This window comes from Oncorhynchus tshawytscha, unplaced genomic scaffold, assembly GCF_018296145.1.
Source record: "Oncorhynchus tshawytscha isolate Ot180627B unplaced genomic scaffold, Otsh_v2.0 Un_scaffold_16373_pilon_pilon, whole genome shotgun sequence".
Lineage (NCBI taxonomy): Eukaryota > Metazoa > Chordata > Actinopteri > Salmoniformes > Salmonidae > Oncorhynchus > Oncorhynchus tshawytscha.
Window position 1 is genome coordinate 103,477 of NW_024609240.1, and position 18,208 is coordinate 121,684.

The window sequence follows — 18,208 nt, forward strand, 5'->3', positions numbered from 1 at the left end:
TGCTATTGATACCCTAGTTATTATCCTGTTTACTGTAATATCACAACATTATATACTCTTGATACCCTAGTTATTATCCTGTTTACTGTAATATCACAACATTATATACTCTTGATACCCTAGTTATTATCCTGTTTACTGTAATATCATAACATTATAGGCTGTTGATAACCTAGTTATTATCCTGTTTACTGTAATATCACAACAACATAGACTGTTTATACCCTAGTTAATATCCTGTTTACTGTAGTCAACATTATAGGCTGTTGATGCCCTAGTTATTATCCGGTTTACTGTAGTATCACAACATTATATACTCTTGATACCCTAGTTAATATCCTGTTTACTGTAGTCAACATTATAGGCTGTTGATGCCCTAGTTATTATCCGGTTTACTGTAGTATCACAACATTATAGACTCTTGATACCCTTGTTATGATCCTGTTTACTGTAGTATCACAACATTATAGGCTGTTGATACACTAGTTATTATCCTGTTTACTGTAATATCACAACATTTAGACTCTTGATACCCTTGTTATGATCCTGTTTACTGTAATATCACAACAATATAGGCTGTTGATACACTAGTTATTATCCTGTTTACTGTAATATCACAACATTATAGACTCTTGATACTCTAGTTATTATCCTGTTTACTGTAATATTCCAACAATATAGGCTGTTGATACCTAGTTATTATCCTGTTTACTGTAATATCACAACATTATAGGCTGATACCCTAGTTATTATACTGTTTACTGTAATATCACAACATTATAGGCTGATACCCTAGTTATTATACTGTTTACTGTAATATCACAACATTATAGGCTGTTGATACCCTAGTTATTATCCTGTTTACTGTAGTCAACATTATAGGCTGTTGATACCCTAGTTATTATCCTGTTTACTGTAATATCATAACATTATAGGCTGTTGATACCCTAGTTATTATCCTGTTTACTGTAGTATCACAACATTATAGACTGTTGATACCCTAGTTATTATCCTGTTTACTGTAGTCAACATTATAGGCTGTTGATACCCTAGTTATTATACTGTTTACTGTAGTCAACATTATAGGCTGTTGATACCCTAGTTATTATACTGTTTACTGTAATATCACAACATTATAGACCATTTATACCCTAGTTATTATCCTGTTTACTGTAATATCATTATATACTCTTGAACAGTTAATATCCTGTTTACTGTAGTCAACTGATACCCTGATATCCCTAGTTATTATCCTGTTTACTGTAATATCACAACATTTATATACCCTAGTTATTATACTGTTTACTGATCACAACATTATAGGCTGATACCCTAGTTATTATCCTGTTTACTGTAATATCACAACATTATAGGCTGTTGATACCCTAGTTATTATCCTGTTTACTGTAGTCAACATTATAGGCTGTTGATACCCTAGTTATTATCCTGTTTACTGTAATAACATTATAGGCTGTTGATACCCTAGTTATTATCCTGTTTACTGTAGTATCACAACATTATAGACTGTTGATACCCTAGTTATTATCCTGTTTACTGTAGTCAACATTATTATCCTGTTTACTGTAGTCAACATTATAGGCTGTTGATACCCTAGTTATTATACTGTTTACTGTAATATCACAACAACATAGACCATTTATACCCTAGTTATTATCCTGTTTACTGTAATATCACAACATTATATACTCTTGATACCCTAGTTAATATCCTGTTTACTGTAGTCAACATTATAGGCTGTTGATACCCTAGTTATTATCCTGTTTATTGTAATATCACAACATTATATACTCTTGATACCCTACTTATTATCCTGTTTACTGTAATATCACAACATTATAGTGTGATACCCTAGTTATTATCCTGTTTACTGTAGTATCACAACATTATAGACTGTTGATACCCTAGTTATTATCCTGTTTACTGTAGTCAACATTATAGGCTGATACCCTAGTTATTATCCTGTTTACTGTAGTCAACATTATATGCTATTGATACCCTAGTTATTATCCTGTTTACTGTAATATCACAACAACATAGACTGTTTATACCCTAGTTATTATCCTGTTTACTGTAATATCATAACATTATATGCTATTGATACCCTAGTTATTATCCTGTTTACTGTAATATCAGAACATTACAGACTGTTTATACCCTAGTTATTATCCTGTTTACTGTAATATCACAACATTATATACTCTTGATACCCTAGTTATTATCCTGTTTACTGTAATATCATAACATTATAGGCTGTTGATAACCTAGTTATTATCCTGTTTACTGTAATATCACAACAACATAGACTGTTTATACCCTAGTTAATATCCTGTTTACTGTAGTCAACATTATAGGCTGTTGATGCCCTAGTTATTATCCGGTTTACTGTAGTATCACAACATTATATACTCTTGATACCTAGTTAATATCCTGTTTACTGTAGTCAACATTATGGGCTGTTGATGCCCTAGTTATTATCCGGTTTACTGTAGTATCACAACATTATAGACTCTTGATACCCTTGTTATGATCCTGTTTACTGTAGTATCACAACATTATAGGCTGTTGATACACTAGTTATTATCCTGTTTACTGTAATATCACAACATTATAGACTCTTGATACCCTTGTTATGATCCTGTTTACTGTAATATCACAACAATATAGGCTGTTGATACACTAGTTATTATCCTGTTTACTGTAATATCACAACATTATAGACTCTTGATACTCTAGTTATTATCCTGTTTACTGTAATATTCCAACAATATAGGCTGTTGATACCCTAGTTATTATCCTGTTTACTGTAATATCACAACATTATAGGCTGATACCCTAGTTATTATACTGTTTACTGTAATATCACAACATTATAGGCTGATACCTAGTTATTATACTGTTTACTGTAATATCACAACATTATAGGCTGTTGATACCCTAGTTATTATCCTGTTTACTGTAGTCAACATTATAGGCTGTTGATACCCTAGTTATTATCCTGTTTACTGTAATATCATAACATTATAGGCTGTTGATACCCTAGTTATTATCCTGTTTACTGTAGTATCACAACATTATAGACTGTTGATACCCTAGTTATTATCCTGTTTACTGTAGTCAACATTATAGGCTGTTGATACCCTAGTTATTATACTGTTTACTGTAGTCAACATTATAGGCTGTTGATACCCTAGTTATTATACTGTTTACTGTAATATCACAATAACATAGACCATTTATACCCTAGTTATTATCCTGTTTACTGTAATATCACAACATTATATACTCTTGATACCTAGTTAATATCCTGTTTACTGTTGTCAACATTATAGGCTGTTGATACCCTAGTTATTATCCTGTTTATTGTAATATCACAACATTATATACTCTTGATACCCTACTTATTATCCTGTTTACTGTAATATCACAACATTATAGTGTGATACCCTAGTTATTATCCTGTTTACTGTAATATCATAATATCATAGGCTGTTGATAACCTAGTTATTATCCTGTTTACTGTAATATCACAACAACATAGACTGTTTATACCCTAGTTATTATCCTGTTTACTGTAATATCACAACATTATATACTCTTGATACCCTAGTTAATATCCTGTTTACTGTAGTCAACATTATAGGCTGTTGATGCCCTAGTTATTATCCGGTTTACTGTAGTATCACAACATTATAGACTGTTTATACCCTAGTTATTATCCTGTTTACTGTAATATCACAACATTATAGACTCTTGATACCCTAGTTATGATCCTGTTTACTGTAATATCACAACAATATAGGCTGTTGATACCCTAGTTATTATCCTGTTTACTGTAATATCACAACATTATAGTCTGATACCCTAGTTATTATCCTGTTTACTGTAATATCATAACATTATAGGCTGTTGATACCCTAGTTATTATCCTGTTTACTGTAATATCACAACATTATAGTCTGATACCCTAGTTATTATCCTGTTTACTGTAATATCATAACATTATAGGCTGTTGATACCCTAGTTATTATCCTGTTTACTGTAATATCACAACATTTTAGACTGTTGATACCCTACTTATTATCCTGTTTACTGTAATATCACAACATTATAGGCTGATACCCTAGTTATTATCCTGTTTACTGTAGTCAACATTATAGGCTGTTGATACCCTAGTTATTATCCTGTTTACTGTAATATCATAACATTATATTCTGCTGATACCCTAGTTATTATCCTGTTACTGTAGTCAACATTATAGGCTGTTGATACACTTGTTATTATCCTGTTTACTGTAGTCAACATTATAGGCTGATACCCTAGTTATTATCCTGTTTACTGTAATATGACAACATTATAGACTCTTGATTCCCTAGTTATTATCCTGTTTACTGTAATATCACAACATTATAGGCTGTTGATACCCTAGTTATTATCCTGTTTACTGTAATATCACAACATTATAGGCTGATACCCTAGTTATTATCCTGTTTACTGTAGTCAACATTATAGGCTGATATCCTAGTTATTATCCTGTTTACTGTAATATCACAACATTATAGGCTGTTGATACCCTAGTTATTATCCTGTTTACTGTATTAAGACAACATTATAGGCTGTTGATACCAGGGCTCTAATTTCCCGGCGTCCATGGCCGTTGATGCCCTCTTGTGTGGCTATAATGAATGCCTTGCTGCCACATTGGCCATAATGCCCTTTAACAACATGATTGCCTTGCTGCCACAGTGGCCATTGTGCCCTTTAACAAAATGAATGCCTTGCTGCCATTGTGTCCTTTAACAAAATGAATTTCTTGCTGCCACAGTGGCCATTGTGCCCTTTAACAAAATGAATGCCTTGCTGCCACAGTGGCCATTGTGCCCTTGGGCTGAATGTAATAATTCTAAGGCTTGGCCGTGGCCGTACTCCCCATAGCCTTGCTCTGAAGCACTACTCACACGCACGGCTCTCTCAGATATCTCAGTTCTTATTAACCAATGTCCGTCACGGGATCAGGTCCTTCTCACAGCCATTCCGTACAGAATTTATTTGCAAATTATGGTGGAAAATAAGTATTTGCTCAATAACAAAAGTTATTTCAATACTTTGTTATATTCCCTTTGTTGGCAAAGACAGAGGTCAAATGTTTTCTGTAAGTCTTCACAAGGTTTTCACACACTGTTGCTGGTATTTTGGCCCATTCCTCCATGCAGATCTCCTCTAGAGCAGTGATGTTTTGGGGCTGTTGCTGGGTAACACAGACTTTCAACTCCCTCCAAAGATTTTCTATGGGGTTGAGATCTGGAGACTGGGTAGGCCACTCCAGGGCCTTGAAATGCTTCTTACGAAGCCACTCCTTCGTTGCCTGGTCGGTGTGTTTGGGATCATTGTCATGCTGAAAGACCCAGCCACGTTTCATCTTCAATGCCCTTGTTGATGGAAGGAGGTTTTCACTCAAAATCTCACGATACATGGCCCCATTCATTCTTTCCTTTACACGGATCAGTCGTCCTGGTCCCTTTGCAGAAAAACATCCCAAAAGCATGATGTTTCCACCCCCATGCTTCACAGTAGGTATGGTGTTCTTTGAATGCAACTCAGCATTCTTTGTCCTCCAAACACGACGAGTTGAGTTTTTACCAAAAAGTTATATTTTGGTTTCATCTGACCATATGACATTCTCCCAATCTTCTTCTGGATCATCCAAATGCTCTCTAGCAAACTTCAGACGGGCCTGGACATGTACTGGCTTAAGCAGGGGGACACGTCTGGCACTGCAGGATTTGAGTCCCTGGCGGTGTAGTGTGTTACTGATGGTAGGCTTTGTTACTTTGGTCCCAGCTCTGCAGGTCATTCACTAGGTACCCCATGTGGTTCTGGGATTTTTGCTCACCGTTCTTGTGATCATTTTGACCCCACAGGGTGAGATCTTGTGTGGAGCCCCAGATCGAGGGAGATTATCAGTGGTCTTGTATGTCTTCCATTTCCTAATAATTGCTCCCACAGTTGATTTCTTCAAACCAAGCTGCTTACCTATTGCAGATTCAGTCTCCCCAGCCTGGTGCAGGTCTACAATTTGTTTCTGGTGTCCTTTGACAGCTCTTTGGTCTTGGCCATAGTGGAGTTTGGAGTGTGACTGTTTGAGGTTGTGGACAGGTGACTTTTATTCTGATAACAAGTTCAAACAGGTGCCATTAATACAGGTAACGAGTGGAGGACAGAGGAGCCTCTTAAAGAAGAAGTTACAGGTCTGTGAGAGCCTTGTTTGTAGGTGACCAAATACTTATTTTCCACCATAATTTGCAAATAAATTCATTAAAAATCCTACAATGTGATTTTCTGGATTTTTTTTCTCATTTTGTCTGTCATAATTGAAGTGTACCTATGATGAAAATTACAGGCCTCTCTCATCTTTTTAAGTGGGAGAACTTGCACAATTGGTGGCTGACTAAATACTTTTTTGCCCCACTGTATATATCACGATGTCAAGGCCTATATATCACGATGTCAAGGAAAACAACACAATTATCACAACACAGGTTGTAAAATGACATTTTTGGGGGTGGGGGGCTTGGCTTCCCCACATATGCACATACACTACATACACACACACACATAACAAACACACACATACACACACACCCATAACAAACACACACACACACACACACACACACACACACACACACACACACACATAACAAATACACACACACACACATAACAAACACACACACACACACACATAACAAACACACACACACATAACAAATACACACATACACATAACAAATACACACATACACACACACACATGACAAATACACACATACACACACACACACATAACAAATACACACACACACATAACACACTCATCATGTGTTCAATTAAATTTGATGTAATTTCTTTAATGTTTTTGTTCTCTTTCCACAGGTGGGTGTCATCTCCAGAGTCATCTCCTCTCCAGAGTCATCTCCTCTCCAGAGTCATCTCCTCTCCAGAGTCATCTCCTCTCCAGAGTCATCTCCTCTCCAGAGTCATCTCCTCTCCAGAATCATCTCCTCTCCAGAATCATCTCCTCTCCAGAATCATCTCCTCTCCAGAGTCATCTCCTCTCCAGAGTCATCTCCTCTCCAGAATCATCTCCTCCAGAATCCTCTCCTCTCCAGAATCATCTCCTCTCTACAGTGCCTGGTCTACTAACGTGATCCATCACAATTACCACCCATCAGGTCCATGCAGAGTGCCATCACACTGCTGAGGAGACAGTACAACCAACTGTCTGAACCAAAGCTGAAACATTTCAGCTATCTGTCTGAACCAAAGCTCTGACAGTCCTGCTCTGCCTCTGTTCTGATCTATTCTGAAACACCCTGTTCTGATCTGTTCTGATCTGGACGTTAATCTGAAACACCCTGTTCTGTTTTGGATGTTACTCTGAAACACCCTGTTCTGATCTGGACGTTACTCTGAAACACCCTGTTCTGTTCTGATCTATTGTGGACGTTACTCTGAAACACCCTGTTCTGTTCTATTGTGGACGTTACTCTGAAACACCCTGTTCTGATCTGATCTGGACGTTACTCTGAAACACCCTGTTCTGATCTGATCTGGACGTTACTCTGAAACACCCTGTTCTGATCTGATCTGGACGTTACTCTGAAACACCCTGTTCTGTTCTGATCTATTGTGGATGTTACTCTGAAACACCCTGTTCTGGACATTACTCTGAAACACCCTGTTCTGTTCTGGACATTACTCTGAAACACCCTGTTATGATCTGGACGTTACTCTGAAACACCCTGTTCTGTTCTGATCTATTGTGGATGTTACTCTGAAACACCCTGTTCTGTTCTGGACATTACTCTGAAACACCCTGTTCTGTTCTGGACATTACTCTGAAACACCCTGTTCTGATCTGGACGTTACTCTGAAACACCCTGTTCTGATCTACTGTGGACATTGCTCTGACACTGTCTGTGGTCTCCATAATGAATGATGTCTCTGCTCTCCCCTCCAACCACACAGACTGTCAGGTGGTGAAGGTCCCCCACCTGGTGTTCTTAGTGTTGGGTATGGTGTCTCTCAGTGAGAACCTGTTGGTGGTGGTGGCCGTGGTGCGCAACAAGAACCTCCACTCCCCGATGTACATGTTTATCTGTAGCCTGGCCACGTTCAACACCATCTCCTCCCTCTCCAAGACCTGGGAAACTCTGATGATGGAGTTCAGCGATGTCGGACAACTGGACTCCCGAGGGGACTCCGTCCGGAGGGTCGATGACATCATAGACGCACTGCTCTGCATGTCTTTTATCGGCTGCATCTGTAGCTTCCTGGCCATCGCTGTGGACCGCTACGTCACCATCTTCCACGCACTGCGCTACCACAACATCATGACCACGAGGCGAGCCGCCGCCGCCCTGGCGGGGATCTGGGCGCTATGCGGCGTCGCCGGGGCGGTCATGGTGGCGTTCTGTGACGCCACGGTCATCAAGATCTTTTTCATCGTGCTCTTCCTCATCTCGCTGCTCCTCATCCTCTTCCTCTACGTCCACATGTTCCTGCTGGCTCGGTCCCACGCCAGGAAGATTGCAGCGCTGCCCGGGAGTGCCATGCCGCACCGCAGCCTCCGGGGGGCGCTCACACTCACCATGCTATTTGGGGTGTTTGTGGTGTGCTGGGCGCCTTTCTTCCTCCATCTCCTCCTCCTCATGGTGTGTGTAGAGAACCCTTACTGTGAGTGCTACCGCTCTCTGTTCCAGCTGAATTTGGTTCTGCTGATGAGTCACGCCGTGGTCGACCCGGCCATCTACGCCTTCCGCAGCGCAGAGCTACGAAACACCTTCAGGAAGATGCTGCTCTGCTCCGACTCACCACTCTGCTACAAGGTCAAAGCTCTGTTCCACTGAAGGGCTTTGTCTGCACCCTATTCCCTAGATAATGCACAACTTCCCACCAGAGTTTTTGACCCCGTGGGCCTTGGTTAGAGGTAGGGCACTATAATGGGGAATAGGGCCTTGGTTAGAGGTAGGGCACTATATGGGGAATAGGGCCTTGGTTACAGGTAGGGCACTATAGGGCACTATATGGGGAATAGGGCCTTGGTTAAAGCTAGGGCACTATATGGGAGGTAGGGCACTATATGGGGAGTAGGGCCTTGGCTAAACGTAGGGCACTATATGGGGAGTAGGGCCTTGGTTAAAGGTAGGGCACTATATGGGGAGTAGGGCACTATATGGGGAATAGGGCCTTGGTTAGAGGTATATACACATATATATATATGTGTAACTATATACAGAATAGATAACTACTGTATATTATACTATATGTATAACTATATACAGAATAGATAACTACTGTATATTGTAGTATATGTATAACTATATACAGAATAGATAACTACTGTATATTATACTATATGTATAACTATATACAGAATAGATAACTACTGTATATTGTAGTATATGTATAACTATATACAGAATAGATAACTACTGTATATTATACTATATGTATAACTATATACAGAATAGATAACTACTGTATATTATACTATATGTATACTACAGTGCATTCAGAAGGTATTCAGACCCTTTACCTTTTCCACATTTCGTTACGTTACAGCCTTATTCTAAAATGTATTAAATTATGTTTTCCCTCATCTACACACAATACCCCATAATGACATCACAATACCCCATAATGACATCACAATACCCCATAATGACATCACAATACCCCATAATGACATCACAATACCCCCCAATGACAAAGCAAAACTGTTTAAAAAAAAATGTTTGCACATTTATAACAAATAAAAAAATAAATACCTTATTTCAGTAAGTATTCAGACCCTTTGCTATGAGACTTGAAAATGAGCTCAGGTGCATTTGGAAAGCCACACCCCTGTCTATGTAAGGTCCCATAGTTGACAGTGCATGTCAGAGCAAAAACCAGATTGAAGGAATTGTCCGTAGAGATCTGAGACAGGATTGTGTTGAGGCACGTGTCTGGGGGAGGGTACCAAAAAATGTCTGCAGCATTGAAGGTCCCCAAGAACACAATGGCCGCCATCATTCTTCAATGGAAGAAGTTTGGAACCACCAAGATTCCTCCTAGAGCTGGCCGCCCGGCCAAACTGAGCAATCAGGGGAGAAGGGCCTTGGTCAGGGAGGTCCCCAAGAACCCAATGTCCAGAAGGACAACCATCTCTGCAGCACTCCACCAATCAGGTCTTTATGGTAGAGTGGCCAGACGGAAGCCACTCCTCAGTAAAAGGCACATGACAGCCCACTTCGAGTTTGCCAAAAGGCCCCTAAAAGACTGTCTGGCTGAATAACCGATTGGCAAACCTTCTGCAAATGGAGAAATCAAGTGACTAAACGGAAGGAAAGGAAGAAGAAACTACACTATGAAACAAAGATAAATGATATAAAGAATGACAGTAAAACGCTTTGGAACACTTTAAATGACATTCAGGGCAAAAAGGCAAACTCAACTCACTGAATTAGATGGCTCATTCATCACAAAATCCACTGATATTGCCAACAACTTGAATGATTTTTTAATTGGCAAGATTAGCAAATTTAGTCATGACCTTCGGCCAAAAGCCGAACCTCCACATTCAAGTAAAACTGACCAAAATATGAAAGACGAGCATTGTAATTTTGAATTCCGTGAAGTGAGTGTGGAAGAGGTGAAAAAATGATTGAAAAGCCACCGGGGTCTGACAAAATTACTGAGGATAATAGTGGACGATATTGCCACTTCTATTTGCCACATGTTCAATCTAAGCTTACAAAAAAGTGTGTGCCCTCAGGCCTGGATGGAAGCAAAAGTCATTCCGCTATCCATAGCAAACCACCCTTTACTGGCTCAAATAGCTGACCAATCCGCCTGTTACCAACCCTTAGTAAACGTTTGGGTAAATGTGTGTTTGACCAGATACAATGATATTTTACAGTAAATAAATGAAAAACAGATTTACAGCGTGCTTATAGGGAAGGACATTCAACAAGCACGCCACTTACACAAATGACTGATGATTGGCTGAGAGAACGCCACTTACACAAATGACTGATGATTGGCTGAGAGAACGCCACTTACACAAATGACTGATGATTGGCTGAGAGAACGCCACTTACACAAATGACTGATGATTGGCTGAGAGAACGCCACTTACACAAATGACTGATGATTGGCTGAGAGAACGCCACTTACACAAATGACTGATGATTGGCTGAGAGAACGCCACTTACACAAATGACTGATGATTGGCTGAGAGAAAGTGAAGATAAAAGATTATGGGAGCTGTTTTGTTAGACTTCAGTGTGGCTTTTGACATTATCGATTATAGTCTAGCTTTAATCTCCCCGCTATATTGTGGATTGTATTTTATTTAATATTTTATTTCACCTTTATTTAACCAGGTAGGCCAGTTGAGAACAAGTTCTCATTTACAACTGCGACCTGGCCAAGATAAAGCAAAGCAGTGCGACAAAAACAACAGAGTTACACATAAACAAACATACAGTCAATAACACAATAGAAAAATGTATCTACAGTGTGTGTAAATGAGGTAAGATAAGGGAGATAAAGGCAATAAACAGGCCATTGTGCCGAAGTAACTAGTTAACACAGTGTCCAAAGAAGGGCCAGAAGTATACAGAATGGTGTCGTCTGTGTAGAGGTGGATCAGAGACTCACCAGCAGCAGGAGCGACATCCTTGATATATACAGAGAAGAGAGTCGGCCCGAGAATTGAACCCTGTGGCACCCCCATAGAGGCTGCCAGAGGTCCGGACAACAGGCCCTCCGATTTGACGCACTGAACTCTATCAGAGTAGTAGTTGGTGAACCAGGCTGTTGAGTCTGTCGATGAGGATGTGGGGATTGACAGAGTCAAAAGCCTTGGCCAGGTCGATGAATACGGCTGCACAGTAATGTCACTTATCGATGGCGGTTATGATATCATTTAGGACCTTGAGCGTGGCTGAGGTACACCCATGACCAGCTCTGAAACCAGATTGCATAGCGGAGAAGGAATGGTGGGATTCAAAATGGTCAGTAATCTGTTTGTTAACTTGGCTTTCGAAGACCTTAGAAAGTCAAGGTAGGATAGACATAGGTCTGTAGCAGTTTGGGTCTAGAGTGTCAACCCTGTTAATGGACAGGCCAGAAATGTTTTAACAATGTAATTTTTGGGGTGAAGCTTGCATTCAATTGCCCGTCCCTGTTGCACACAACAAGCCTCCGTTCCCCCTGTCACAAGGGGATTCACGACTGATTTAAGATGAAATCTTCAACCCTGAAAACGGTCTTATTATTAATTGAAGAACATGTGCTCTTTATCACAGAATATTAGGTGAAATACTTTTATATATTTTTTACCAAGTTACAATTCTTAAAAGAACAACCCATCTATATAAATGTGGATCACTTATGATCATTCTGTTGCCACTGGCTGTATTCCTTAATGCCTGCTGGTTGTGCTTCGCCACCTCAGCCCGACCCCGGCCCACTGTCGTCATAGGGAACCATGAGTAGCAAACCAGTAAAGTTGGATTGGTTATTTATTAAGGACTTGTGGTTGGACGTGGTAAAGTTGGTGTGTGGTTCTGCCACAGGGCAGAAATGATAAGCAGGTTGCAGAACATAGAAGGTAAAGGAGATGAGGATACATCTATTAAACCAATAGATCTCAAATAAGGAAAATAAGGAAATCTCAATGTAAAGATTAACTCAAATATACATGAATAGGAAACATACATCTTAAGTTGGAAGCACACAACAAAGACTTACAGAACGATCCCTACACCACTGAGTATAATAGGGTCAATCTGCAACTATAACATCTTCCTTTAGACTTTTCCTTTGTCGAATGGCTGGAAGGTCTCATCATAAATAGTATTTAGTTAAAATGGGTTACCTGTCTCTCTGCTGGACATAATACATTCCTATGGGATTTTCACCCGGCACAGCCAGAAGAGGACTGGCCACCCCTCAGAGCCTGGTTCCTCTCTACCCGGCACAGCCAGAAGAGGACTGGCCACCCCTCATAGCCTGGTTCCTCTCTACCCGGCACAGCCAGAAGAGGACTGGCCACCCCTCATAGCCTGGTTCCTCTCTAGGTTTATAATCTCTACCGCTCATAGCCTGGTTCCTCTCTACCCGGCACAGCCAGAAGAGGACTGGCCACCCCACATAACCTGGTTCCTCTCTAGGTTTATAATCTCCACCTGGCACAGCCAGAAGTGGACTGGCTACCCCTCATAGCCTGGTTCCTCTCAACCCGGCAGAGCCAGAAGAGGACTGGTCACCCCTCATAGCCTGGTTCCTCTCTAGGTTTATAATCTCCACCTGGCACAGCCAGAAGAGGACAGGTCACCCCTCAGCCTGGTCACAGCCAGAAGAGGACCCCTCATAGCCTGGTTCCTCTCTACCCGGCACAGCCAGAAGAGGACTGGCCACCCCTCATAGCCTGGTTCCTCTCTAGGTTTATAATCTCCACCCCTCATAGCCTGGTTCCTCTCTACCCGGCACAGCCAGAAGAGGACTGGCCACCCCTCATAGCCTGGTTTCTCTCTAGGTTTATAATCTCCACCCCTCATAGCCTGGTTCCTCTCTAGGTTTATAATCTCCACCCGGCACAGCTAGAAGAGGACTGGCCACCCCTCAGAGCCTGGTTCCTCTCTAGGTTTATAATCTCCACCCCTCATAGCCTGGTTCCTCTCTAGGTTTATAATCTCCACCCGGCACAGCTAGAAGAGGACTGGTCACCCCTCATAGCCTGGTTCCTCTCTACCCGGCACAGCCAAAAGAGGACTGGTCACCCCTCATAGCTTGGTTCCTCTCTACCCGGCACAGCCAGAAGAGGACTGGCCACCCCTCATAGCCTGGTTCCTCTCTACCCAGTACAGCCAGAAGAGGACAGGCCACCCCTCATAGCCTGGTTCCTCTCTAGGTTTATAATCTCCACCCGGCACAGCCAGAAGAGGACTGGTCACCCCTCATAGCCTGGTTCCTCTCTACCCGGCACAGCCAGAAGAGGACTGGTCACCCCTCATAGCTTGGTTCCTCTCTACCCGGCACAGCCAGAAGAGGACTGGCCACCCCTCATAGCCTGGTTCCTCTCTAGGTTTATAATCTCCACCTGGCACAGCCAGAAGAGGACAGGTCACCCCTCTTAGCCTGGTTCCTCTCAACCCAGTACAGCCAGAAGAGGACTGGCCACCCCTCATAGCCTGGTTCCTCTCTACCCGGCACAGCCAGAAGAGGACTGGCCACCCCTCATAGCCTGGTTCCTCTCTAGGTTTATAATCTCCACCCCTCATAGCCTGGTTCCTCTCTACCCGGCACAGCCAGAAGAGGACTGGCCACCACTCATAGCCTGGTTCCTCTCTAGGTTTATAATCTCCACCCCTCATAGCCTGGTTCCTCTCTAGGTTTATAATCTCCACCCGGCACAGCTAGAAGAGGACTGGCCACCCCTCAGAGCCTGGTTCCTCTCTAGGTTTATAATCTCCACCCCTCATAGTCTGGTTCCTCTCTAGGTTTATAATCTCCACCCGGCACAGCCAGAAGAGGACTGGCCACCCCTCAGAGCCTGGTTCCTCTCTAGGTTTATAATTTCCACCCGGCACAACCAGAAGAGGACTGGCCACCCCTCATAGCCTGGTTCTTCTCTAGGTTTATAATCTCCACCCCTCATAACCTGGTTCCTCTCTAGGTTTATAATCTCCACCCCTCATAGCCTGGTTCCTCTCTAGGTTTATAATCTCCACCCCTCATAGCCTGGTTCCTCTCTAGGTTATAATCTCCACCCCTCATAACCTGGTTCCTAATCTCCACCTCTCTAGGTTTATAATCTCCACCCCTCATAACCTGGTTCCTCTAGGTTTATAATCTCCACCCCTCATAGCCTGGTTCCTCTCTAGGTTTATAATCTCCATCCCTCACAGCCTGGTGAGGACTGGCCACCCCTCATAGCCTGGTTCTTCTCTAGGTTTATAATCTCCACCCCTCATAACCTGGTTCCTCTCTAGGTTTATAATCTCCACCCCTCATAGCCTGGTTCCTCTCTAGGTTTATAATCTCCACCCCTCATAGCCTGGTTCCTCTCTAGGTTTATAATCTCCACCCGGCACAGCCAGAAGAGGACTGGCCACCCCTCATAGCCTGGTTCCTCTCTAGGTTTCTTCCTAGGTTTTGGCCTTTCTAGGGAGTTTTTCCTAGCCACCCGTGCTATTCTTTCCCATAGCTGCTAGACCTCAATATGACTCCCATAAGGTCTTCCCAGACAGCACACATACATCTCGCCGACGTCGGCCCGATGCATACATTATACATTGGCTGATGTAGTATGGAGAGCGTTTGCGCATTGGCAAGATGACGTCACCATTAGATCATATTTGCACTTCAGCCGCTGTTTGGACGACGCGCGTCAAAGCTGCACTGGCAATAATAAAAAATAACAATATTCTTTACATTTAGCAGACACCAGTTACATTAGTGAGTGCATACATTTATGTACTTTTCCTTTTTCATACTTCAACCCCGTGTGAATCAAACCCACAACCCTGGTATTGCAAGCACCATGCGTTACCAACTGAGCTACAGGGGACTATCCCTAGACTAAGTGAATTTGTTTGTGGGTAAAATGAAGAGAGACGATTCAAGTTAATGTCAAGTTTATTAAGCTTTTGCTATACCATCAAGTTGTTAAACGATCTGCGGCATAGAAAAGAGAGAAACGAGGAACAGAGAAACATCACATTGAATATAAGAGAGGGTGTCTAGTTAGTTCCATAAAGACGGACTTAAGGTGTTATTACAGGCTAAGTGCAGTGAATATGTGATGACTATATTTACAACAACAAAAAGGTAACATTTGAGTGTTAGTGTGCCAACGTGGATACTTCCAACATAAAGTGGAACGATCTTGGGTATATTTGGTTCCTATCCGCTGGACTAGAGGTTTGTATATCTTTCAAAAGAAATGGAAATTCTGACCGAAAGGTTTTAGGCATATTGGGAAGTGCTGTTTTTTACCCAGTTTGCAGACACCAAATCTCGCGACAAATAAACTACGAATCCCATGATGCCGTGCGCTGTCCGAGGACACGCGGATTCCCCTCGATCTCTGCTGTAAAGGTCTTCTCCTGACAGGACGGTCATTCTATGTACTTATGGCTCATACAACTACAGAAAACACTATTGACAGGAGCAAAAACCTCTTGAATTTCAATGTATGTATTCCGTTACGTGTCAGCTTCGTCACTTCCACGAAAAATGTATATACACAACTACTTTGCCCAGTGTCGGGCTAGCTAACTTAGTAAAGCAAAACAACCCCAGTCGTCGTCAGAATCAGGCTTCGGCCAGACGACGTTAGCGTCGTGTTTCCACAGGTTGTTCTGGAAGCTTTATGAGTGAAGGAAGGTTTGTCGTCCTCCAGACTCCCCCAATGTCAAACCACACAGAAACCTCTGCGTGTGTGACAGATAGCTAGTTAGCTCTAGATGGATAACTAGATCTGTTTTGCCAGCTAACCTTTGCACATAGTAACTTGGCTAGCTAGCTACTTAGCGAGCAGACTAGCTACTTATTATAGTTGGTTTGCTAGCTAGCTTTTTATTTGTCTTGTTAGCTATATATCCGAATAGGGCTGTGTAGTTAGTTAACTTAGTTCAACCAGAACTTTGGTTGTTTAGCTGAGGATCACCCACAGTAGTGGCTACTGGATTAGTCTGTTGTGGCTATCATTTTATTTGGATGTTTTCATTTCAGGTGTTGGATTAATGGTTGACCTGTTCTAGTTGGAGGTATGTTTTGGTATTATGTCTTATCATCAGATACGTTTCTTCACTGATTTGTAGCCTTCCTAACTTAATATATACTTATAAACATAAATGATTACTCCTGTTGTAAATGATAGTCATTAGTAAACGACGATGATGATGATGATGATGTGTGCTGTCTGCAGGCTCTGTGGTCAAACATCTCAGGGAGGAGGAGATGCATCGTGTTCTGTCCCAGGGTGCATTGCGGCAGATGGCCTACGTGCGGTCTGTGGTCGTGGGCCTGTCGGTGTGTGAGGCTCGCCTGGCCGTGTCGGTGTGTGTTGTAGGCCGCTTGCCCCCCGGGCCTGGCCAGCGCTGGGTCAGTACCTCAGCCTTTAACAGGGCAGTAGAACAGCCCAAGCTCCGGCCGGAGGACCAGGACCCACCCAGCCATCCCCCCAGCCTGGCTGGAACAGAGCCCGTCTATGGGGCAGACTCCTCCAAGCTGCCTGTGGAGGCCCCACCGGAGGCCCCAGAGATAGACCCTCTGCAGGACAAGTCCATTGGTCTGGTCCAGAGGTTCAAGAAGACCTTTAAGCAGTATGGGAAGGTGATGATACCTGTCCATCTCCTGACCTCCAGCGTCTGGTTCGGGACCTTCTACTACGCTGCTATGCAGTAAGTCACCTGTCTCTGGTCTAATCTCCCTGGGGATTCCTACATTAACCCACCTGTCTGGTGTTCTTCTCCCTGGGGATTCCTACATTAACCCACCTGTCTCTGGTCTAATCTCCCTGGGGATTCCTACATTAACTCACCTGTCTCTGGTCTACCCCCTGGGGATTCCTACATTAACCCACCTGTCTGGTGTGCCTCTCCCTGGGGATTCCTACATTAACCCACCTGTCTGGTGTACCTCTCCCTGGGGATTCCTACATTAACCCACCTGTCTGGTGTTCCTCTCCCTGGGGATTCCTACATTAACCCACCTGTCTGGTGTGCCTCTCCCTGGGGATTCCTACATTAACCCTAAACCACCTGTCTGGTGTGCCTCTCCCTGGGGATTCCTACATTAACCCACCTGTCTGGTGTTCCTCTCCCTGGGGATTCCTACATTAACCCACCTGTCTCTGGTCTACCCCCCTGGGGATTCCATTACTATGGTCTTTTGTTATGAATCATTTAGCTATACATAGAGAATTTAGAAGTGCAGTACCTAACTGGTCTTTTGGCCTGAGGTTAATGGCATTGCTGTTGTGTTCATTGTACAGACTATTACCTAGATACACTCACGGGCCAGTTTATTAGGTACACCCATCTAGTACTGTGTCGAACCCCACTTTGCCTCTACAACAGCCTGAATTCTTCGGGGGATGGACTAGTAAAGGCTAGTCCTGTATTATTGT

The 18,208-nt window shown here is 42.4% G+C and overlaps 2 protein-coding genes across 2 annotated transcripts; both read left to right on the top strand.

Moving 5' to 3' along the window:
* Positions 1-7,129: 7,129 nt before the first annotated feature.
* Positions 7,130-9,334, top strand: mc2r (melanocortin 2 receptor). Its single transcript, XM_024408777.2, has one exon. The coding sequence runs from the start codon at positions 8,013-8,015 to the stop codon at positions 8,928-8,930; it is 918 nt and encodes a 305-aa protein (XP_024264545.1). The 5' UTR covers positions 7,130-8,012; the 3' UTR covers positions 8,931-9,334.
* A 6,960-nt stretch (positions 9,335-16,294) lies between these two features.
* Positions 16,295-17,480, top strand: fam210ab (family with sequence similarity 210 member Ab; the record flags this gene model as incomplete). The annotated part of the gene is given in 3 exon segments (XM_042314600.1): positions 16,295-16,461; positions 16,810-16,844; positions 17,006-17,480. A coding segment is annotated over 1 exon segment (443 nt), but the record flags the coding sequence as incomplete, so codon positions are not given.
* Positions 17,481-18,208: the final 728 nt, after the last annotated feature.